The sequence below is a fragment of the Castor canadensis genome, chromosome 11, assembly GCF_047511655.1.
Source record: "Castor canadensis chromosome 11, mCasCan1.hap1v2, whole genome shotgun sequence".
Classification (NCBI taxonomy): Eukaryota; Metazoa; Chordata; class Mammalia; order Rodentia; family Castoridae; genus Castor; species Castor canadensis.
The window spans coordinates 84,660,035-84,685,130 of NC_133396.1; the positions used below are offsets into that span (position 1 = coordinate 84,660,035).

General features: G+C 47.0%; 1 protein-coding gene across 1 annotated transcript; it reads right to left on the reverse strand.

Annotated features, from left to right (window-relative positions):
* Positions 1 to 2,009: 2,009 nt before the first annotated feature.
* Positions 2,010 to 13,262, reverse strand: Tex35 (testis expressed 35). The gene is made up of 9 exons (XM_020154214.1): positions 13,224 to 13,262; positions 12,227 to 12,277; positions 11,540 to 11,612; positions 10,136 to 10,188; positions 9,236 to 9,295; positions 3,117 to 3,181; positions 2,728 to 2,917; positions 2,362 to 2,405; positions 2,010 to 2,073 (listed from the first exon to the last, which is right to left on the reverse strand). The coding sequence occupies exons 1-9, from the start codon at positions 13,260 to 13,262 to the stop codon at positions 2,010 to 2,012; spliced, it is 639 nt and encodes a 212-aa protein (XP_020009803.1).
* Between the last annotated feature and the right edge of the window lie 11,834 nt (positions 13,263 to 25,096).

A 25,096-nucleotide genomic window follows, 5' to 3' on the forward strand; every position in this document is an offset into this window, starting at 1 on the left:
GACAATGGGAGGCAGCCATGGGCCAAGGCATACGGCAGTCTATGGAGGCTGGAAGAGGCAAGGAGCAGATTCTCCCCAAGAGCCTTCAAAAGGAACATGGCTCTGCTGACACCTTGATGTTAGCCCAGTGAGACCCATCTCTTGTTGCCTTAAGTGTTAAAACTGTGGTGATCTGTTACAGTAACAATAGGAAATGAACTGCACTCTGGTAATCCTAGCTACCCGGGAAGCAGAGACCAGGAGGATCGGGGTTCGAAGCCAGTCCAGGCAAATAGTTTGGGAGACCCTATCTCAAAAAGACCCAATACAAGATGGACTGGAGCAGTGGCTTAAGTGGTAGAGTACCTGGCTATAAGAGTGAGGCCCTGAGTTCAAACCTCAGTACGGCAAAAAAAAAAAAAAAACAAAAAAAACCCCTAACCCACAATAGGAAGTGAACACAGTATGGCTAGACCATCTTTCCTTTCCCATCTCCAGTCCATTTCTGATCTCCTCACATATTTATGATTATTCTACCTATTTACAGATGGTCTACATTTTCATTATGCATGTTTGCCAGCTCTCAAAACTACAAGCTGATGTTATGTTTCGGTTTTGGTTTTTACAATGTATATCTGAAGCACACTCTACCTTGCTCATTACTGTGTGCTATGGTTTGGATATGAAGTGTACCTCCCCCCTCCCCCGCAAAAAAAGGCTATGTGGTGAACGGCTGGTCCCCAGCTGATAATGCTATTTTGGAAGGTCTAGAAACCTTAGGAGGTGGGACCTAGCAGGAAGAAGTAGGTCACTGGAGAAGGGTCCTTGGGGACTGTAATTTATCCCAGGCCCCTCTCTATTGCTCCATATGCTTCTTGTCCACCATGAGGCAAACAGCCTCTACCACATTCCTCTGCCTCCATGATGTTCTGCCCAAGCACAGGGGGCTAAGCAGCTATGGACTGAACCCTCTGAAACTGTAAGCCAACTAAATCTTCCCTCCCTTAGATTTTCTCTCAGGCATTTTGGTCAAAAAGTAACTGATGCTGCCATGAAGAATTTGACTGATTATTTATTAGACTATCTAAAAGTAGAAGCAGTCAATTTAGGAAACAGGAGGAACAAGAAAGAGCTGGTGTGAAATAAACATGGAATCTTATTAGTTTCTCCTCCATTGAATTGCGCCAGGATGATTTCCTGAAACACTCTCATCTCAAGTTGATTCTCTCCTCTCATTTCAAGCTGGCAGCCAGCTTCATCTTCCCTCAGTTAGGGTGTCAGGGTGGGCAGCAAGTGGGCCAGTGGGAGCCTGGGCTGTCACTGACTTACCTCCAACTCGTAAAGGCCTAAGGCCTCTGAAGGGAGGGAGAGGAAAGCTTCAAGAGGGCAAGGAAGGTCTCCACACCCCCCCACACCCTCCGCCACCCCCAGAGCCCAAGGAGGGCACAAAGTTCTTAAGAGCAGCAGGGATCCGACTCCTGCTTAGTGACACAATCTCACTAAGCAGCGCAGGCAAGACCAGAGGCCTGGAGGTTCCCTGAGTCTCCCATGATGTCCACCCATGGCACCCTCCCTTCAGTGCAGGTGCTGAGATTGTGGGGGGTCTCTCCAGAGACCACACAGACTCGTGCCAGGGGCGTTCCAGGACTTTGACCAGGGACCTTTGTAGAACCAGGTGGAATAGAGCGAGGCAGTGGGAGAGGACAGGGATGAAACCGTAGAATAACCTAGGACTGTCCTCACCATCGGGAAGAGTCTGTCTAGAATATGCTGCTTTAGAAAACAATAGTGATGCTCTGCACACCCACATTTTGGACTAGTATTCAAAGTGGTGACACTCCTTCAGCTTTAAATGCAGATGTTTAATTTCCGGGAGGCCTGGGCAGGGCTGGTGTTTAAAGAGGGCAACAAGCCTGTGCTGTACAGCTCCAGGAGTGGGGAGGGGATGAACCAGGGCTGCTGGTAGGTTCTGTGGCTGCGCTAGGTTGGAAGCACATACTCCGTGTCACAGGGGTTGAGGTACAAGTACATCAGAAGGCAGCTCCAGATGCCAAGGGTGAAAAGGGCGCCCAGGCCTGGCGTGACAGGTTCCTGCTAGGTGGGGAGAAAGGCGGGAACCTGAGGCCTGCTGCTGGCAGGGCAGCCTCCCCACCATGGGCGCCTTGGGGCAGCAGCCTTAGGCTTGGCCACCCTAGTCCTCCTTCCTGGTGCCATGTCCTCTTTGACTGGGTGGTTGTGCTGGGTGGCAGTGTCTACTAACTGTCCCTGCTCCCTGCACAACCATCAGGTGGGGGCTTGGGTGCAAAGGCAGCTGGAGTGCACGCCCTCTGGGATAACAAGACACCCGGCTAAGACAAGGACTTCTTGTAGGGCTCTACCTACCCCTGATTGTAGTTGGTCTTTAGGGCACACAACAAACATTTCTCCTGCAGAGGACAGAAACGGCACAAGAAAGATCATTTTCCCCTGGTCCAAGATGGCCAGCCTGCTGGGCACCTCATCGGGCCTTGCTATAGGAAAGGATAGAATAACACAGTGGAGCTCGGGAGCAGGTGCATCCAGAGCTGAGCTATGTCACCATGGGCCTAGAAGGCAGACAGCTAAGGAAGGCTCTAGACTAGGGAGACATCCAAGGGCTAGCAGGAAGGTGCCAGCCCCTTCCCAGCTAGTGCTTGGGGAGGTAGGGGGTGGTGGGGTAGCCCAGACCTTAGCACCAGGGCTGACTCAGGGCAGAAGAGCCTCACTTACGCAGCAGTTCCTACATTGCTGAAGGGAATCCAGTAGGTATTTTTTTGGTTTTTCTGGTGCCATCATCTTGTGAAGAGCCAATGGGGTTCCATCAGCTCCACCCATTTTCTTGAGTCTGAGCTGGGGGTCTCCGTCCATCTTTCCTATCAGCCCGAGTTCCTGTTGCTCCTTTGGTCCTCTTCCGAGGGGACTGGGGGTCAGGGAGGAGCAGAGAGTTGGGGAGAAAATTTCTAACAGGACCCAGGTGTCTGTGGAAGATCTTGACTCCAAGCCATCAGAGGCAAGAAAACTCCCTGAGGAGTCTGAGTGTGCTTGGAACCCCGAGGGCATTTGGCACAGTGAGGGCAAGACTTCAAGGATGGGGAAAGACAGGTGCAGGTGACACTTACAGTTTGTTGTTCTTCTGAATATTTATTAAAACATCCATCTTCTCATCCATATCCTTCTGCATTTCCTTCAAGAGAGAATTCAAGACTAGAACCTTCCTTTGGAAGAACCCTTGAAATCCTTTCTCCCGCTTCTCTGCAACCATTTTGCCTCTCACTTGATCAAGAGTCCTCCCTGACCTGGGTGATGGGGTATCCATGACAACCAAAACTACCACCACCCCAATTCCATGATGAGACCTAAGTGCAGGCTGAGTCTTAGGGGACTCTCATAGATGGGGGAGAGGCCAGGAACTATTCTACCTGACCTCAGTATGAAGCCCACAGCTACTTTGGGTTGATGCCTTGGAAAAGATGAAACCAAGAAGACAAATCTTAGGATCTCAAAGTCACTTTGACTCCAGTGTTTTGACCAAAACTGACAGCAGCTAAAGTAGTACAGCACATTTGTTATTCACTGAGAACTTAAAGAGTAAAAAAACTACTTGGCAGAGTTCAGATCTATAAAACTTTGACCTGGGAAAACTGGGTAGAAATGGTGGACATGAAAGAAATTCTAAAGTGGCAGAAACTATTTGTGACAACATTTGTTGGGGCCAAACCAAATTCGCACTAACAATCATAAAATATAAAAATAAATAATTTTACTCCAGTGGAAGTAATTTAATAAATTTGGAATCAGCTTAACCTGATGTAGAAAACTGATCAAGGAATTATATTCTTTGGGGAAGGGAAAGATGATTTCAGAAAACACCTCTTGAAGAACATTTTTAAATGTAAGGATAAACTCTTAATAGAATACTTGTATCCATAGCATCAAAATATGCTTGAATGCATTTGAATTCATTCAAATTCATATTTGAATGCCCCCAGGTTCAAAACATCAAAGTCAAAATGTCCCTTGTTCTTACAGGCCTTGCCATCACTTCAAAGTCATCATGTTCTAAACTGATCTCATCCTTTTCCCTTCTAAATTAGCTGTTTCCCAGCTGTCTTTGTCATTGTCACCACTCCTTTCTAATTATCCAGATTAAGACTTTGGTGTCATCATGGACACTTGCCTCTTGAGACTTCATCATCTACCTTGGACCTGTCACAGAGAACGCTTAAGTTTCCTTCATGCATTTTTCAGGTTGACCCTCTTCCTGTTTTTCCTACCCTAGTCATCCTCTTTTCACCTTGCTGCCAGACTGTGCCCACCCGCTCCCAGCCCCCACCCAGACTACCTACCAGCAGCTGCTCCTGGCCTATTCTCTGATTAAGAATCACCAGAGACTTCTTGCTGATTACAGAACCAAGTCCCAGCTTGTCTGCTGTTTTCCAGATACCTCCTTTGTGCCTGTGCAGGTCTGTTTCTCACAGTTCCCTGAATGACCCCACTTCATGATGGATCTCCCCACTGACCATGAAACTCAGCACTCCTCCTGCATCCGGCTGTGCTCAAGCTGTTTTCTGCCTGAAATAGCTTCCTTTGTGCCTTTCCCTGCCCAGAGCCACTACCGCAAAACCCTTACTGTACTTGCATGCTAGTGTAGAAATAATACCTGCCCTTTGCAAAACTGTTGGATAATACTAAGGAATACATAAAATTACTATTCTCACCCCAAAATAACTGCTATTAGCCTTTTGGTACATTTCTTTTCAGTCTTTTTCTATACCTATACTCACCTAGTTGAGATCAGCCTGTACATATTACTTGTGTTGGGCCTTTCCTAGTTCTCATTAGAAGCATTCTTTCTAACCATTGTGTTTAATACTTCCTAATTTCATTATATGGATATACCATGATTTATTTGGCTACTTCTCTATTGTTGAAAATGGTGGTTGTGTCCACATTTTTCTTATTATACATAATTCTGAGATGAAAGTTTTTTTATGTACTTACACTGGCATATCCAATTATTCTCGCAGGTTAAATCGTGAGAAGTGGAATTAAGAAGTTTTTAAAACCTATTGTATGCTAGCCCAGTTTTGTATAAATTTGCACTCTGATGCCCAATTTAAGAGTATTTTTATCTTCTATAATTGTCATAAATTAAAAATTTTCTTCCTTCTGTTATTTAACTTCTATGTATTTCGTTATTCATGAGGTAAAGAAGTATTTAGTGTATTTGTTGCTTTTTAGTTTAGGTAATGTCTGTTTGTACCCTTGTCCCTTTTCCTATTTGGTTCTGTTTGGTTTGTGTGAGCTCTATACTTTGTGGATAAAAACCTTTTGCCTATACTTATCATATTTGTGGAAAATTATTTCTCCAAATTATTTCTGTCTAAATTCTGTATATATTTTTCTGACATAATTCTTTAAAAACTTTTATATAGTTAAATATATCAATATTTTCTTTGAGACTTCTTCCATCGTACACTGAACATCCACTTAAATTACTACTTACAACTTCTTACTGGTTTTTATTATTTAAACTCGCTTTATAGATGATTTCAGTTTAGATCACTAACTGAATTAAGTTTTTTCTTCAGAGTTGAGCAATGTTCTTGATATCATTATGTAATCCTTTCCTTCTCACTGATATTTAAATCACCTTTCTCATATTTTAAATTCTGTAGAACTATAATTCTCGGCCTTGGGTGTGCACTGCACTTCAGTCCGAACAGCTCTGATCTGATTGCTATGGCTACAGCCTGGGTAGAAGGGGGAGGGGGACAAATCACTCCCAGGTGATCCTAATGTGCAGCCAGGGTTGCTCACTGGGTCTGGTTCACATCCAAGAGCAAGCATCAGAATCACTTACAGAATAGAGGTGCTTGTTTGCAATCCCGACAATCGGAAAAGCTGAGGCAGGTGAATCAAGAGTTCGAGGTCAGCTTGAGCTACATAGCAAGACTGTCTCAAAAAGAAAAACCATTTATGGAGCTGAAAACAGCTCTGCTGTGCCCTACTGATTTTTATTGGGTTCATCTGGGCCAGAGCCTGGTATCTGGATTTTTAAAATCCTCACAAGGGATTCCCGGGACATCTCTGGCAGAAAAGTTGATATAGGGTTACCTGTTCCAATTCCTTCCTTTGTCTGGTTTTCCATGGCTGTACCACCTGATTTGATAACTCTGGCTTTATTGTGAATAGGAATTATCTGGTAAGGCTAGTAACCCTTCACACTCTTGAAAACGTCATAGCTATTTGCGTTTTGCCTGTTTATATACCAAACCACTGGTCCTCAAACTTTCACCCAGAGAACTTGGCTAAAATACAAGGGCCCATGTCCCGTCTGAAGAGGAACCTGGCTCTGTTTTCTTTGCTACTTTTATAGGCAATTCTGAAACACACTAAAGTTCATTTAGTGTTCTAGAATCCAAACTCTCCTAGTGGCTTTTTTTTTTTAAGTTAAAAAAGAATCTTATCAGGAACTAGACAAGGATGCCCACTATCTCCACTCCTATTCAACATAGTACTGGAATTCCTAGCCAGAGCAATTAGGCAAGAAGAAGGAATAAAAGGAATACAAATAGGTAAAGAAACTGTCAAAATATCCCTATTTGCAGATGACATGATCCTATACCTTAAAGACCCAAAAAAACTCTACTCAGAAGCTTCTAGACACCATCAATAGCTATATAGCAAGGTAGCAGGATATAAAATCAACACAGAAAAATCATTAGCATTTCTATACACTAATAATGAACAAACTGAAAAAGAATGTATGAAAACAATTCCATTTACAATAGCCTCAAAAAAAATCAAATACCTAGGTGTAAACCTAACAAAAGATGTGAAAGACCTCTACAAGGAAAACTATACACTTCTGAGGAAAGAGATTGAGGAAGACTATAGAAAGTGGAGAGATCTCCCATGCTCATGGATTGGTAGAATCAACATAGTAAAAATGTCTGTACTCCCAAAAATAATCTACATGTTTAATGCAATTCCCATCAAAATTCCAATGACATTCATTAAAGAGATTGAAAAATCTACCGTGAAATTTATATGGAAACACAAGAGGCCACAAATAGCAATACTCATGCTATATTCCAGGCAATACTCAGTCAAAAGAGCAACACTGGAGGTATCACAATACCTGACTTCAAACTATATTACAAAGCAATAACAATAAAAACAGCATGGTACTGGCACAAAAACAGACATGAAGACCAGTGGAACAGAATAGAGGACGCAGATATGAAGCCACACAACTATAACCAACTTGTCTTTGACAAAGGCGCTAAAAATATACGATGGAGAAATAGCAGCCTCTTCAACAAAAACTGCTGGGAAAACTGGTTAGCAGTCTGTAAAAAACTGAAACTAGATCCATTATATCACCCTATACCAAGATTAACTCAAAATGGATCAAGGATTTTAATATCAGACCCCAAACTCTTAAGTTGATACAAGAAAGAGTAGGAAATACTCTGGAGTTAGTAGGTATAGGTAAGAACTTTCTCAACGAAACCCCAGCAGCACAGCAACTAGAGATAGCATACATAAATGGGACCTCATAAAACTAAAAAGCTTCTGTTCATCAAAAGAAATGGTCTCTAAACTGAAGAGAACACCCACAGAGTGGGAGAAAATATTTGCCAGCTACACATCAGACAAAGGACTGATAACCAGAATATATAGGGAACTTAATAAACTAAATTCTCCCAAAACTAATGAACCAATAAAGAAATGGGCAAGTGAACTAAACAGAACTTTCTCAAAAGAAGAAATTCAAATGGCTAAAAAACACATGAAAAAATGCTCACCATCTCTAGCAATAAAGGAAATGCAAATTAAAACCACACTAAGATTCCACCTCACCCCTGTTAGAATAGCCATCATTAGCAACACCACCAACAACAGGTGTTGGTGAGGATGCGGGGAAAAAGGAACCCTCTTACACTGTTGGTGGGAATGTAAACTAGTACAACCACTCTGGAAAAAAATTTTGAGGCTACTTAAAAACCTAAACGTTGATCTACCATTTGATCCAGCAATACCACTCCTGGGGATATTCCCAAAAGACTGTGACACAGGTTACTCCAGAGGCACCTGCACACCCATTTTATTGCGGCCCTATTCACAATAGCCAAGTTATGGAAACAGCCAAGATACCCCACCACTGACGAATGGATCAAGAAAATGTGGTATCTGTACACAATGGAATTTTATGCAGCCATGAAGAAGAACGAAATGTTATCATTCGCTGGTAAATGGATGGAATTGGAGAACATCATTCTGAATGAGGTTAGCTTGGCCCAAATGACCAAAAATCGTATGTTCTCCCTCATATGTGGACATTAGATCAAGGGCAAACACAACAATGGGATTGGACTTTGAGCACATGATGAAAGCGAGAGCACACAAGGGAGGGGTGAGGATAGGTAAGACACCTAAAAAACAACTAGCATTTGTTGCCCTCAACACAGAGAAACTAAAGCAGATACCTTAAAAGTAACTGAGGCCAATAGGAGAAGGGGACCAGGAACTAGAGAAAAGGTTAGATCAAAAAGAATTAACCTAGAAGGTAACACACACGCACAGGAAATGAATGTGAGTCAACACCCTGTATAGCTATCCTTATCTCAACCAGCAAAAACCCTTGTTCCTTCCTATTATTGCTTATACTCTCTCTACAACAAAATTAGAAATAAGGGCAAAATAGTTTCTGCCAGGTATTGAGAGGGTGGGGGGGAGAGGGATAGGGCGGAGTGGGTGGTAAGGGAGGGGGTGGGGGCAGGGGGGAGAAATGACCCAAGCCTTGTATGCACATATGAATAAAAAAAAAAAAAGTCCTCAGAGAGAAAGTGAGACTTCAGGTGTGCCTTGAAGACTGCGTTGGAAGCTCAATGCAAATCTAATTGAAAGACCAATAAGATTCTTTTTTTTTTTTTTTTATTCATATGTGCATACAAGGCTTGGGTCATTTCTCCCCCCTGCCCCCACCCCTCCCTTACCACCCACTCCGCCCCCTCCCTCTTCCCCCTACCCCCTCAATACCCCTCTCTGAGGACTTTTGCTCGTGACTAAATCTCTAAATCCATAATTACTGACAGCCTAAAATTTAGCTTGCAATTCTGTCTTGCAATGAAGTTTGGGTCTCCATCTGAGTTGTGAGTACTGGGAGAGCAGGATCTGGCACCTCTCCCACAGTTTTCAGTGCTTGTGAGGACCCGTGGGAAAAGCTTACCTTCATAATTTCCACGAATTCATGAAGCTTATCAAAATCCTTGTCCATTATATCCTTTATCTGGTGAGGAAGAAAAAGCACAGAGCATATTATTGAAGTTGGGGGTGGCATCCTTGGAGCATTTTAGGCAAAAGGCAGCAGCTGCACCTCCGGCATGAACACCTCAGGTGTGTATGTTAAAGCCACTCTCTTCTGGAGAAGCTCAGAAGGGACTCTGGTGCATGGAGCATCAGATCACCCCACCACCAGCCGTGGCATGGCTCACGCGTGGAGCTCAGACCACAGCTTCAGTTACACCTTCTTGCTTCATCAGTCCTGTCCCTAGTAGGCTAGTGGTGATCGACTCTTAGAAACAAGGGAGTTCTTGCTAAGCAGCTTGCTCTGGAGAGGTGAACAAGGACGGTGCCTTTGGTCCCCTGCTGCTCCCCAGTTCCAAGTCAGCCCCTCTCCTTCAGCTTTGTCTCTGAGGTTACAGCACCACAATCTTAGCACCTTGGGGAATCCTTCATCACTTGAAAATTGGGTTTAGCCATCAACTAGGTAAGAAAAAAGATAACCTAAGATGCTGGGCACTTCCGCACAATATGAGATTAGGGCTGAGTTAGTTTGATTGCTTTTCCTTTGCAATTTATGACTTTCTTTACTATTCAAAGTTAGGGGATTGAACTCAGGGTCTGCAACTTGCTAGACAAACGCTTCACCACTTGACTACTCCCCCAGACCGGTTTTGTTTTGTTTTTAGTTTGTTTTTTTAGATAAGCTAACTTTCCCCGCTTGGCCTTGAACTTGTTCCTGCTGTCTCCTCTGGGATTACAAACGTAAACTACCATACCTGGGGCATTGTCTTGAAGTTCTACTTTCCCTGCCTTTTATTTTACATATCATGCCTTATCCTGTTACCTGCTTTATCTCCTCCATTTTTTCCTTGAGTTCTTCTCTCACCTCTCTGAGTTCTTCTCTCACCTCTCTGAGTTCATTCTGAGGAAATAAAATGGGAGAGAGACAGGGAGTGAAGAAATATCTTGGATGGAATGGTAACTTAACAGGAGGAAAGAGGCAGATCCTGGGGCATGTCCAAGAGGGCAACAAAGGGGTCCTTCCATAGGAAAGAAAGAAGATAGTGCTAAGACAATGGGCTTGGGATGAGCAGATGCCATGGGCCTTCTGATGGGATGTGCAGAAAGAGCCCACTATCACTTCTTTGGAAGGCCTGCCCAAATCACCCTGATCTATACACATCAGGCATATCCAAATTAAGGGTTGTTCAGTAAAACAAATGACCTGCAATCCTCAAAAATGTCAATGTCCTGAAAGGCAAAAGTTGCAGAAGCATTCCAGATTAAATGAAAGTAGAGGAAGGACAACTAGAGGTGACAAGGCATTGGATGCTGGGCCAGAGAAGAATTTGTTTGGTTTTTGTTCTGAAAAACATGAATGAGTCAATTGGCAAAATCAGAATAAGGGCTAAGGTTTAGTGCTGGTATGTTAATTTGCTGACTTGATAATTATTCTGTGAAGATGTAAGAGAATGTTCTCATTTTTAGGAAACACACAATGAAGATTTGGAGAAAACTTTCCAACAAATGGTTCAGAAAATACCGAGTCATCCCTTGGTTTTCATGGAGGACTGCTTCCACAGCCCCATGATGTAGAGAGGAAGGGGATCCCAGGCAGGGGAGATACGGCCATGGTGCCCACCCAGTGTCCAGAAAAGCAGAGCTCAGGCAGGAAGTCACATACAGCATTCCTAGGATCTTAGGGGAATCAGTGCCAGGACCTCCGCATATGCCCAAATTTGCAGATGCAAATATCCCCTATATAAAGCTGTGGAGGGTTTCAGATAGCCTGTAAATACCCTTCCACGCATTTTAAATCATTCCTAGATCATTTGTAAAACTCAATGTAGTGGAAATGCTATGTAAATAAATGTTATACTGTATTGCATAGGAAATTATAATGAGAAAAAAGTACACGTTAGATGCAGATCTTTTTTTTTCCAAATATTTTCAATCCGAGGTTGGTTGAATTGCAGATGTGGAATCCATGGATATGAAGAGCTGTGTGCGTATGTGCATGCATGCAGTTGGGGATTCTGGGTGAAGGGTATATTCGTTGTAGCGTTTTTTTTGTAACTTTTTAATTAAGTCTGAAAATTGTTTCAAAATAAAAGATTTTTTAAAAAAAAAGCCAGAGGCCATAAAGTTGCAAGGCCACAGGTGCCAGTGGGTGTGTCCACTGGAAGCTGCCAACCACCAACACTGGCCACTTGGCCAGATCTTTCCCTGGCCACCTGGGCTCATGCACTGACCTTCAGCTCCTGCGTCATCCCTGTCTTGGTGAACAGACCTTCGTGTTTAACTCCTTTGTAGTCATATGTCTGTGGATTGAACAGAAACATGGAGCATTGGAAATGGCAGGTATGGGGCAGAATAGCAGGGGCAGGAGAGATTGCCCTAACCTTCTATCCCTCCCTGGAGACAGAGCGCAGAGATAAAGATGGCAGCCCTGCCTGTGCAGAAGTTCCCTCCATCCTTCTCCCTCTGGCGCGAATGTTGTTCCAGTCCCCTGGGGGCCCACTGGGCTTCAGCTCTCTGTCCCTTGCACAGCCAAGCTTATTCGCATACTTGGGACCTGTGCATGCTGCTGCCTAGAAGGTTCCTCCTCAGTCTCTGCCCCTTAGCCCCTGTCCTTCAGGTCTCACTCCAAGGAAGGCCTTTCCCAACTCCCATCCAAGCAGCCCCCCAGCACTGTCGCCGGATCCCCATTCTCTGACAGCTGGTAAAGCTACTGCCTGCTTCTGTGCTGTTTCCGTGTATGGCTAACTACTAGTGTGACAGTCCAGGAGGACAAGGAGCTGGTCTCTCTCATTGCATCTCCCAGCACCTGGGACAGGTGTTGGCCACCAGGAACAATGAATGACCCCTGAGTCCAAGTCACCTCACCACGGATCTCAGGCCTGGCTGCTGGCATGGCCTCAAAAAAGCTTCTTACTTGGACCACCTCTGGCTTCAGGTTCAGGCAAACCGCCTTGTAGTTCTTGTTCTGCAGAGAGGAGAAGCTGGGATTTAGTCTGCCAGGAACCAGGACTGGGGGCAGGTAACAGCCTTTGCAAGAGGCCCCCCCACCAACCCTGCCTGTCCAACTGCACTTGAGTGCTAGCTCCCACGTCCCCCAGTCCCCAGTCTGCTTCACGGCATCCTCTTCTAATGAGTGCTCATCTGCCACTGAGCAGGCGAGGAGCTCTTGGAGGTAACTCTGGGGAATCCATCAGGGTTGTTTCAGGAGTGTGGACTGGGGATAGACCCAGGTAGGTTTCGTTTTCTGTTTTTCTTTCTTTCTTTTTTTTTTTTTTTTTGCTTTAGGTATTTTCCAGATAGGGGCTCTTATTTTTGCCCAGGTCAGCCTAGAGTGCAAGGAGCTGGAATTACAGGAGCGTGCCACAATGTCCAGTTGGTTTTGCTGATATGGAGTTTTTTTTTTGCCTAGCTGGCCTTGACCTGTGGTCCTTCCAATCTTCACCTTCTGAGTACCTGGAATTACAGATATGTGCCACCACACCCAGCTCAGACTTAGGTTCTAGTCTCAGTGTCCTGTCTCCTAATTGAGCTAACTTCTGTGAGTTATGGTCCCTCTGAGCCTCCATTTTCTCATGGAGGTGATAATCTATTTTCTAACAGGGTTCTTTTGAGCCTTAGGCCTGCCAGTTAGATGTGGCTGGGTGCTGGCCTAGCCTGAGTTCAGGGGCTGTAAGTAGTCATGGGAGCGGGGAGCATTACGAGGTAGGAATCGGCAGAGGCCTCTGTCTTCCCCACCCCAAGGGCGGGATCAATCCCACATCCATTTGGCGCTGACAGGCCACTTTGTGCTCAGAACATGGGGAGAAGAGAAGAGCTGGGCTGGCTGGCGCGTTCTCTGTATCCTCCCCACCTAACTCCATTCCGTAGGAAGCTCAAAGAAGCCTTGCTCTCTAGCAAGGTTGCTCCTTTACCAGGTTTGTTTTCTTCACTTCTGCCCTCTTGGCCGACATGATGGAAGAGGCCAGGGTGTTTTGCAACTTCCCAACTGCCCTATGACAGCCCCTCCGTGACCAGGCCACTGTCCTATGCAACTTACAGGCCTAGGTGAGGGCAGGTGGCCACCTCTTTGTGTACGGAACAGCTGAGGTCACAATGCCTAGGACCCATATGATGGCCCGGAGTGTCACTGTGGCTTTGGGTCCCCTGTGGCCTTGGCCACTGAGATGAGGGGCTCAGGCCAGGTTCCTTCCTCCAGCAGTGGGAAGCCTCATGAGGCTGAAGATGGAAGGAGAACGTGCCCATCACTCTGTTCCACTGGGGAGGCTCAGGGACCTGTTTGGCCACTGGGACCCCTAGTGTTCTAAAGCCCTTTCATTAGGGTGGCCAGAATCCCAAAGCTGTGGTCTCCAACCCAGCTTGAATTGACACGAATCAATGTATGTGTCCCCATGATTTGCTCTGACACCCTGATATACTGCCAGAAAGGCTCTGTGGTTCTTAACTCCAGGGGAACTGCTTACCTACACTTTAAAGAGATTTCATGACTGGTTCCCATGTCGTCCTACTCAGAGCTATATTCTGTGCGGAGCAGGTATCTTTTATTATTGACACTGATTACATGCAATTTCTGATTGTTTCTATAGTGGCTCAGATTTAAAATTTTTATAATTATTATTTTATAGCATTATGTTATTATCTTATTTTTTGTTGAGACTGGGATTTGAACTCACAGCTTCCTGCATGCAAAGCAGGTGCTCTACCTCTTGAGCTATACCTCCAGCCCTTTCTTATTTTTTATTTCTGTGGGAAAACTATATCCAGCTAGTTATCATAGGAATTCCTGGTACTTTCATTTCAGGAACAAAACATGATCCGAAGCAATCACTGTAACCCTCAGCTGTTTTCGTACAGCTGATGAGCGAGCAGTCACAACAAAGGTGCTGTGTGTGGACTGCTTTTCTCTCCTGTGCCTTCACCATGACAGACAGGCACGCCCTTGTCAGCTCCCAGGACCCAGAGGGACCGTTACTATTCCCACAACCAATGGTAACAGAACATCCCGCTGTGCAAAACAACACAAGAAACAACCCCCCCCCCCCCCCCCCCCCCCCCCCCGGAGCCACCAGGCTCTTCCTGCCACATGTGGTTCCTAGTCTTTCTGACTTAGTAACTCTTTGGAAGGGAGTCCCGCCTCTCAGTTCCCTTGCTGAAAGGTTCTCCACAGCTGTTATTCCCTCACTGCCTCCTGTCTCCTTCTGATACCTCGCATTCCCACTGCCACTGAAATGATAAAACTGGGTGACGCCATCGCTGCTCTGGATCGCTTCACGTGGTGTCCTTGGAGGATCCCAGATAGGGGGATCCCATGGGCTTTACTTGGGAGCAGGCCTTGTCACTCCACTCATATCCCTGTGACTGGAACACAACCAAAAAGCCACATCTGATTGCAAAGGAGGCTGGGAAATGTGTCCAGGCTTCTCCCAAGAATGAGAGGAAATGGCCTTAGGGAGCAGGTAACCAGTGGGAGAAGAGAGAGACCAGAGAGAGAGAACAGATCTAAGCACCAATGCCAGCCTGGTGGCTCTCCGGGGACTGAGTTGTGAGTGGAGAATCAAGGCACACTTAAAGATGAAGAACTTGGTGATTTTGGGGAGTTTTGCTTCTTCTTGTTACATCACTGGCTTCTATACAGACACAGAGTTTCTTTCTTTGTTTGCAAGGGCATTGGTAGAGGCTCCCAGACCCACCCTGAGGAAACAGACTTGTTGCTGGGGTAAGCAGGGCACAGATGCTGGCTTTCACTGGTGGCTGCATCTGAACCAGTGTTTCTCTAATGTGGCTGTGAACACCAGTCCTGGGAGCCCAGCATTTCTCTCTGGCCTTCCCAACAACTAAGCCAGCTGAATGTGGGTTCTAAGAGTCTGACTGACGAAGTTGGCCACACATTCCTAAAGATCTTTGGGAAGTCCTATGTGTGGCTGGTGACCCACACGAACACTTCCTATGGAGATGCTGTGAACCTCTGTTTGATGACATCTTATGGACATCTCATTTTAACTAGTGGCCATTCTAAAAAGGGAATTGGAGCTAAGTGTGGTGGTTCACACCTATAATCCCAGCTACATGTGAGGCAGAGGTAGGAGGATCCTTATCTGAGGTCAGTTTTGGGCAAAAAATCCAAAACACTCCTCGCTATCCCCCAAAGTGAGACAAAACAAAGTGAGATCCTGTCTGAAAAATAACTAAAACCAAAAGGGCTGAAGACGTGGCTCAAGTAGCATGTCTGCCTAGCATGTGGGAAGTCCTGAGTTCAAGCCCAAGTACCATAAAAAAAAGAAAACAGGCAAAAGCAAAAGGGCATCAGATGCCTTGTATGGAAGCCTCTTGTGTTTTTGTTTATTTTTACAAGTGCTTTCACCTTATCTAGAGCCAAACATGGACAGGCAGGTTAGCATCAAGACAGGATGGCCCTTTCCTCACAAGTGTCAATGTCTCCTCACCTTGTATGTTCATTCCAGAATGCTCTCTCCAACAGCCCTGTTCCATCTGTTGCCATGAGGAAGCAACAGGAGACTGAACCAAACCTACTCTTCAGTCTTCTTCCCTACCTCCTCCTGCTCCTCTCCCTTGTGGCTCTGAGGTGTTCCTGAGAACATTCATCAACGTAACAACTTCAGGTTTTGAGATCTCAGCACCAGGAGAACTAGAAAAATGGAAGGTCCACGTGAAGGAGACTTGGCATTGCTCCCGGTGCCAGTGAGATTCCTCTTGAGGTCACTGATCCAGGTCAGTAACCTCACCTGGGTGCCTTCCTTCTGCTGCCCAATGGACCTCCCCTCCCCGACTCCTGCACATCAAGCTTTGCCTTTTCTTGACCTGTCTCTCCTGCCTGCCTTTTGATCCATCCCTCCTTTTTTTGGAACACAGATCATCTTCCACACTCTCATACTCAGTGACAGACCTTTCACTGGGTCAACTGCAGGACCTTTCTCTCTTGGCCTTCCTTCCAAGGCAGTCTCAGAGGGAGGCCCCTCCCTCCACTCAGACCCCAATACCAGCTTTTCTTGGTACCAGGCTCTTCTGATACCAGCTCCTTTCTTCTTCCCTCCTCACCACCACAGCTTGTCAAGGCAGATCTCCCAGGAGGATATTTCTCTCTATGGGCTCAGCTTTATGAATTCTGAGGGCTGTAACTCTGTTCATTCCTGGTACTTTCTCCCCAGCATCCATCTCACACGAGGGTATTGTGTCCACCCCTCGCCCATTCCCATTCTTCAGATTCCCTCAGCAGCATTGGCCAAAGCTGCTCCCTGTCAAGGCTCCTTCCGAGCTTTCTCAAATATTTTCTAAGAGGTTGAACCCCAGTCCCAAAACCTAGACTGTGGCTTTGACTTTACCACTCCAGGCTCCTGTCTTCAGCCTATTTGCACAGCTTGGCCACTGCCCGATGGCCATGTAAATTAGGGCCAGGGCTGCAGGCCTTCCCTTTGAAAGGGTGGGATGGCTCAGGCAACAGAGACACTGGGCTGTCCCATGGCTAAGAAGGACTTTTGGATCCTCTGAAGAGGAATTTGGGGCCTGGATTCTTTGGTTTGGGGCTTCCTGGTGGGCCTGCAGTCTTCTTCCTTGCAGGTTGGTTCTAGAACCCAGGAGTGAAAGCTTTGTGATTGGGCACAGCCCGGCTCTCAAGGAACTCACAGTCTAGGGGAAGGAAAGAGAAATGCATCAACCTGAGGGTGAAGTGCTGCCTTGGGAGGTGCTGTCAAGCCCTTGGTGGGGTTGTCCTGTCTCCTGAGGCCCCCACACCTCGCTGCACTTCTCTCTGGGCTCCCATTGGGAAGCCTGGAGCTCAGTAGGGCCCTTCATTCCAGAGACTTAAGAGAAGTCTGGGTGAACACCAAAATACAAGGAGACTGGTAGGGTCATTCCTGGCCAGGATTGTCAAGTAATCATCTGTTCCCAGACAGCCCAACAGGCTTTGGCAAAAATGTTTTCTACCACTGGGATGAAGCTGTCTGGAGCCATCACTGCACAAGAGAATATTGCAGCAGGATATTATCATTGAAGGATTAGCAAGTTTCTCCTCTTCTTTTGCCCATTCAGTCAGACGATCTGTCTGTGCTTCTTCCAGCTGTGAGGTTGTGAGGGGTGGGGGTGGAAAAAAGAATCTTGCAGGCTTTGCTTCTAAAAGCCTGGCCCTTTGGCAATACAGAGAGCTTTGGGTATAAGCAGGACGTTGGGGAGTCAGGAGGTTGTTTTGCTTCCCCAGAACAAGTGCCTTGCTCTCCAGTCTCTGTGTGCTTCAATGGAAGCCCAAGCCTACACTGTGTGTGTGTGGTGGGGGGGGGGGGCTCTGAAATCACTGAGGCAGGATTTATTGGGAGCCTTCACCTTCCCACATCATGTTTTTCAGTGACCTGAGCTTGAATTGTTGTCCCAACTACTTCCTACCATGCAATCTTTTTTTGGCAGTAGTAGGGACTGGACTCAGGGCTTTGCTCTTCTAGGCAAAACTCTATCACTTGACCCATATCCCCAATCCATTTGCAGTTTTTGTTTGTTTTTCAGATAGGGTCTCACACTTTTGCTCCTGTTGACCTCATACTCCTACCTCCTTGTCCTAAGTATCTGGGATTATAGGCGTGCACCACGGTGTCTGGACTATGTAGTCTTAAGTGAGTTATTTCACCTCTCTGAGCCACAGCTTTTTCCCTATGCATTGGGGTCAATGGCAGAGTCACCTTGGTATGGCTGTTGTGAATAGGGTGGGGAGGAGGATAGTCTGGCACAGCCTGGTTCACTCATGCTAGCTGTTCTCTCTCCCCAGTCTCCTCTTCCCTCTCCTTTGGCTATAGCTCCTCTGACTTCCGGGATTCCAGGGGTTCCCTGGCTTGACCCTCTCCCACTGGACTTCTCGTTCCACCAGCAGCCAGCCAAAGGCTGGGCTCCTTCCTACCTTTCTTTGCTTATTAATTACCTAAGTTGCCTTCTGGTAAGGTGGGGGATTTTGTCTGCTTTATTCAGGCTGTATCCCCAGGTGCCTCACAGTGGTTAGCAAGCAGCAGGCACTGTGTATTTGCTTAGTAAAATCCATTAGCTGGGTAGCAAAGGGGACTAGAGTAGAGAACAGGAAGAAATGACCAGACAGGGTGCAGACCCTGCCAAAGGCTGGGAGCTTTCCCATCTCCACCAGCCTGTGCTGGTGCCATGCTGCCTTGGGGGGTGCTGCTTGGCCTCTGCACAGCAGGTAAGACCCCACCTGGACCCTGAGGAGGGCTCACACGCCCAGGGAGCCTTTCCTCTCGGTGCCCAGTTGAATGTTTTGACCATCATTCCAGAGATGGGGAGAGAACACATCGGCTGCTTGCTGCCCCTGGGGCTCCTTGACCTTGTCCTCTGCATCCCTCCCCTTACAAATCCAGTGTTTCAGGCTGAGAACCAGTTTGCTGCATATAACCCACAGAGACGAAGTCAGGGTCTAGTAGGCACCAACCAGAAATAGGCCCCAATGTCACCAAGTTTAAATCCTGGGGAGGTGGTAAAGACCTTCATCCAGACAGCCATAAACAAGACCATTACAGGATTACGTGACAAATGCAGTGAAGGAAGGCAGTCTGTCCAGGGGCGGCTCACTGGGGTACTCAGACCAGGTGGGCAGAAGGTCGCTCTGAGTAAGGGAAGGGGGCTGAGCCTAAAAGGACAGGAGGAACAGCACAGAAGGCAGGGGACAAGGCCCCTAGGGATGGAGAGGAGGGCAGACAGGGTTTGCACAGTGGGCCACGGGCAGGGCCTTGATGAGCTGGGAACCATGGTTGTGGCTGGCAACTACCTCAGAAGCTTCTCTGGCTCAGTGTGGCCATATGGTGAGACCTGGGGTAGATAGCCCTGGGTCCTGTTGGGCCAGCAGAGACCGATGACCTGGACCAGGGCTGCAGAAGGCATGGAAAGAGGTAGAAAGTTCAAGCAAGCTTGAGATGCTTGCAGCCTTAGAACCGACAGGCTTTACTGTGTGACTGGTGATGGCTCAGTAGTGTCCTGGCTAGGTCTGAAGTTGAGGGTACCTTGAGTCCTGAGTCCTGGGGCACAGATAGCCCAGAGAACTGTGGGATCTGCAGGCTGGAAGGCTTTTTCAAACCCAGATAGGTGAACAAGTTAGACTGTAGAAGAGAATAGAACCAATCAAAGAGAATCACACATTCTGATGAAAATGGTTTTTTTTTTTTTTTTTCCTTCTGTTCTCTTTCTTGAGCACAGGGATCCTCCAATTCACAGCGACCAGCATCTTGGACTCTGGTGGGTGTGAAGAGCTTCATTCTTTTTGGGAAGTGCCCACAGTCCTTTCCCCTTTCCCACCCAATTCCTGCCTCATGTGCATCCTTGCCCCTCTGTATGCCCAGTGCCCAGTCTTATTTTCCTTTTCCAGAACATCTGGCTTGAGCCTGGTTCTTTGTGGCCTTGCACCCCGAAGATCCCAGGGGAAATCCCTCCATTCCTCTCTGCTCCTGCACAGGCAGGGTCTGGCACAGAGACAGGGACTAGCCCAACTTTGTTGGGACTCCCACAAAGGGATGGAGTCAAGGGAGGAAGGAAGTGAACACCGAGATCTTAGGATTTGGGGTGGATTCCTGGGAGAAGTTTCCTTCCTCCCTTCCATCATTCCTTCCCAACACACCAAGTGCTTCTGATATACCCCTGGTGTGTACTGGGAGCATAAAAAGAATTGTTCTTTGCTCCCAAGTTGCCTAGATCTGGGAGAGACAGACAAACAAAAAAAGGCCCTTTCCCTGGGAGCTTTTTAAAAATTCTGGAACAGGTGGATTCAGCAACCTGCTTGAGGGTGGGCCAGGATGTGTTTGAGAAACTTCTGGAGTGATTGTAATCTCTTACAATCAATTACAGCCCCAGATGTAGAGGGAGTACTTACTATATTGTGAGAAAGGGCTTGCACCTGGGAGCCCCACCTAGGGCTCTTGAGTCCTAGCTCTACCTACTTCTCACTGGGTAGCCTTGGCCATTCCTGTCACTTAACTCTGACTTGTTTTCCTCATTTGTTAAACAGGCATAATGGTATCTTAAGGAGTTGTTGGAAGAATTTCCACATGCTCAGTAAACATTCACTGTCATTATTAAGTACTAGAGCAGGACACCTAGCCCTGGATGGGGCAAAGGGGTCAGGGAGGGGAGGGAACTGAGGGATCCAGTAGGGATGGCTAGTCCTTCCAGGTCGAGAAAGCAGCTTGTGCAAAGCCCCCAAGGCAGAGCCCAGTGCAGCTAGAAGCCAGAGGTGGGGCAGATTGGGAGAGAAGAGGCTGGAGAGGCCCACCGTGGTGTGGCTAGTCTTGGGGACTAGGGTGGAGTGGGGGCGGTCATGCAGTGACAGCCTCTCCTGCCCCAGCCATGCAGCTGGTGAGCAACGGCAAGAGCTTCTATCGGCTGGAGCAGGAGCTGAGCTGGGAAAAGGCCATGTGGTACTGCCGACAGCACTACACAGACCTCGCCGACCTGGAGAGCGTGAACGACAAGAAGTCCATCATGCCGTTCTACAAATTCACCGGCAGTACTGGGGCGTGGACCGGCCTCTTCTTCGACGTGCGCATTTCTGGTTTGAGCTGGTCCAGCGGCTCTAACTTCACCAACACGACATGGTGCTCGCTGCCTAACTTCAAGGAGGGCTTGTGTGCCATTCTGTATGCTCAAGTATACTTTGTTCCCAGCTTGAGGGCTGTCTCTTGCACAACTCAGAAGCCCTTCATTTGCTATGATGGTGTGTTCAGACTCAAATTCTGGGCCTGGTCTTCTTCCCTCCAGGGTTGCCTTTCAAGAGTGTGGGGTGGGGGGTAAGGGGGTGGAGGCAAGTAGGGAAGAGAGGGGTGCTTCAACAGAAAGTAACTGGTTTTTCCTTTCCCTTTTTGCCACATTACTTCCTCTCTGTGTTTCTGTTTCCTCTCTCTCATTCCCAAGATCCCATTGGAGAAATGGGCATAAATCAGGATAGAAGAAAAAGTAAAGTCTAGAATGTTCCACTATGTTTCTTCCTTCTGCTAATTAAAGATTTGGGCAAGGAAGAAAAAAGGTATTTGGACTTATGCAGAAGTAAGAGCAGAGGTCAAGGTCTCTCCCTTCTCATGAAACACAGGATGTGGTTGATTGTCTCCTGGTGGCGGGTGGAGGGGCATTGAGAAAGTGGAATATTCGCCACCCCCTCCCGTGAGACCCCTACTTCCTGGACCTTCAGTAGTGGGAGTGACTCCTATAGGCATCTTTGTAGGAAGTCCACCATCAGTACTCACGGACATGGTGCCAGCTGTGGGGGAGCAGCTGCCCATCCTTTCCTCCACTGGCCTGTCTCCGTTCTTCACAGCTCATGTCACACTCACTTTTCTCTAGGGGCTGAGAAGATCACACGGGATGGCTGAGACTGGATGGACTTCTCTTGGCAAAAAGTGCTAGTTTCTGTTTTTGTCAGTCAAAACCAAGCCTACACCATCCTTCCTGTCCAAATAAGGACATGGAGGTCAGCCTGCTGTATCCTAAGTCTCAGTCACACCATGCCTGGCAGGGGGTCTTGAAATATAACCCATAACAGCCTAGGTTTGAGCCCTGAGTTCCAAGGGAGTAAAGAGATTTCCAAAGGGAGGGCTGCCAAGGAAGAGCTATGCTATGTATAGGGGACATCTCCCTGCTTCTTCCATTGTCGTAGAAGTCCTGACCTCAGTCTCTTCTCTCCAGTTCTGCAGGTTCATTGCTAGACTCTTCCCCGAGTCTGCCCAGAGGCTACTGCAGTCAGCGTGAGCGCTAAGTGGAAATCAGATCACATCCTTTAGACAGATTCTGCAGTCCATGACGCACTTAGAATTCATCCTTCCCATAGGCATCCAGGCCCTGCCAGATCTCTTTGGCTATGTTGACTACTTTCTGGTCCCAAACTCACACTGTTCCTTTTTGCTTTTGGACCTTTGCCCTTGCTCTGCCTGGGCTCGGCTGGCTCCTTATCTTCTCTTCAAAGTCAAACATGCTGTTTGTCTTACTTCTGCTATTTTTCCCAGGGCGTAGAATAAGCATCTGCACATAATAAGTGCTCCATATAGATTTGCTGAATAAAGTAGAGAAGAAGAAATGAGCCTAACCACACTTGAGCTAGGTTTTTCCTGGTTCCAACATGGCAGTGGCCATGCCTGCAGAGGGTCCTGGGCAGCCCTCACCCCCCGCCCTGTAACTCTGGTCTGCTTCTGTTTTACAGACCCTGCTGTAGGGCACCGCACCTCCTCGGAGTCCATTCTTGGACTGACAGCTCTTCCAAAGCAAGGTACACACCTGCTCTGCCTTCCCTTTTCTGAGAACTTGGCTTGTTTTGCCTTGAACTCATCTACCTGGAACATCTAGCAGGATTGGATCACTAATGTGGGTCCCCTCTGCTCCCCCTACCCCTGCCCGGACACCTGCCTGGCTCTCCTGCCTCCAGGCTGAATCGAGGGAGGAGAGCAATGCCTTCCTGTTGCAGATGGACCCAGAGGGAAAGATGACTTGATTTGTTCAAGAAAGTGGAAGCCACCCACATCCCTGCATCTTTCTTGGCTGTTTCTCTTGGGGTGGGCAGGCAGTTCATTTTTGCAGTTCAGGAACCTACCCGTCATCTAGAAAGGTGGAGCTTTTCTCTCAGTTTTCTACCCTGGATATTACTGGTGTTAAAAAAAGTTTCTTCATATCTGATATAGAGAAATTCTGTGATAAAAGGAATATAGACAATCATTCTGCTTTGTAGAGTTGGTTGTCTGCATGTCATAGAACAGCTGACATGGTTTAGCGTGAAAAGGCACAGGCTTCCCAAGGCAGGTACAACTGTGAATTCATCTTGATACTGAATATGAGTTGGAGCCATCACCTATCATCTACTTCTTAGGATTAGTATGAGGATTCAAAAAGACGATGCATGCACAGGTCAGGGCTGGCATGTGCTAGGTGCTTAGTGTAGAATAACTTCACAAAATCAGTTTAGATAGGGAAAATTCAGGGAAATATTAGGCAAATCTTGTGGGTTTTTTTTTTTTTTCAGTACTGGAGTTTGAACTCAGGGTTCACACTTGCTAGGCAAGCTCTACAACTCCATCGCCTGAGCCACACCTTCATCCTAGGCAAATCTTGGTGGGTGTTGGAGAACAGGCCACTGCTGGAGTTTGGGAGGTCCTATTTGAATGTGAGGATGTGACTCCCAGTTCTGCAAATGGAGTTTCCTTTATCTAGGCCTCCGGAATCAATAACTCAATAACTTGGGTGGATCTCCTGCTGCTCATATCCTTCCTAAATTTCCATTGTTTGGAGCCACAGATGCATGGGCTTGAGAGGGGCCCAGCAGGATGCCAGCCTGCCCTACCTCTGGGACCTGGTACAGTCCAGCCTTGGGCAGGGACTTTAGTTTATGGCTGTGGAAGACTAGTGTCTTACTTGTCTGAGCTCCTCCAGGGAGCAGGGCCACTGGGGATGGACCAGCTTTGCCTCCCGCCCATCAGGTTTGTCCTACACCATGCTGGCCTCTTCTCCCTGGCTCTCCTAACATTGTGAGTCTAGGAACACCACACCTTCTCTATCCTGACTCAGCCCTGGAGCCTCCTGAGAGCCACTGTGGCAGGCACAGCTCCTGGAAATCATGAATGAGTCTGATTCCAAACCAGGATGGTCTTATCTCTCACATAGTAACTACCAACTCTCTCCCAAACAGTGACTGCCATTTCATTAAGTGCATTACTGTTAGCATGCATTGTGCTAAACTATATACATATAGTTTACTAGTACTAGGTACTATTACCCACACTGGACAGATGAAGAAATTGAGATTTAAATTTAACTTAAAGGTCAGATGGCTACAGGGAGTGCTCTTAACCCCTGCATTCCTTAATGTTTTCCCAGCTACTTCTATGATTACCATCTCATCTATTCTTTCAACCTGGTATTTGGTCTGCCCATAAAACCATAGTTTTGATCAAACCTAATACCCGAAGACTGGGGAGAAGGGCCTGGTCAGTCCAGAGCTCTGTCCCCAGGACAGTGAAGGTTGAGCTGTTGGAGATCCAGGACCTAAGGCCTATGGTTCTGTTCTTGGCCTCCAGCACAGGTCCAGATTGGTAGACTCCTCTTCATGCGATTTAAACAAGTAATGACATGGTCCTCTGCTCTCAAGTACTGTCGAAACCACTACACAGACCTGGCCGACCTGCAGACGGTGACGGACAATGCAGACAGGAAGACCCTGAAGTCCATCACGGATGGGACTGAGGCCTGGATTGGCCTCTACCTCAACATGAAATCCAGGTCCCTGAGCTGGTCCAGCGACCTGGGCACCAGCATCCCTGACTGGTTGCAGGATTCAGTGCCAGTATTTGGGAGAGGACTGTGTGCAGGACTCCGTACCTTTTTGGACTCCTGGCCTGAGGTTTATGCAGTGGTTTGCTCTTCCCTGCAACCTTTCATCTGCTTCTATGGTACGTGACAGTCCACTCCTGCTAGCCTTTATGTCACTGAGGGCAGAAGGAGGTAGGAAATGGGTTTGGTAGACAGACACAAAGGACAGAAGTAAGGAAGTCTTTCTAGGCTTTGAGGATAGCTGAATTTTCAAACAGGCTATTGAGACCCTTGTACTATACACTTGTATGAAAGTGATATTTTAATTTGGGGGAAATTTAGAGAACGCAGCCTTAGGACATTAGCAATTAGCCATTAATTAGAGCCACTCTCCAGCCCTTTTTTTTGTGATGGGTTTTTTTGAGATATTTGCCCGGGCTGAATTGCGATCCTCCTGATCTCTGCCTCCTGAGTAGCTAGGATTATAGCCATGAGCCATGGATGCCCA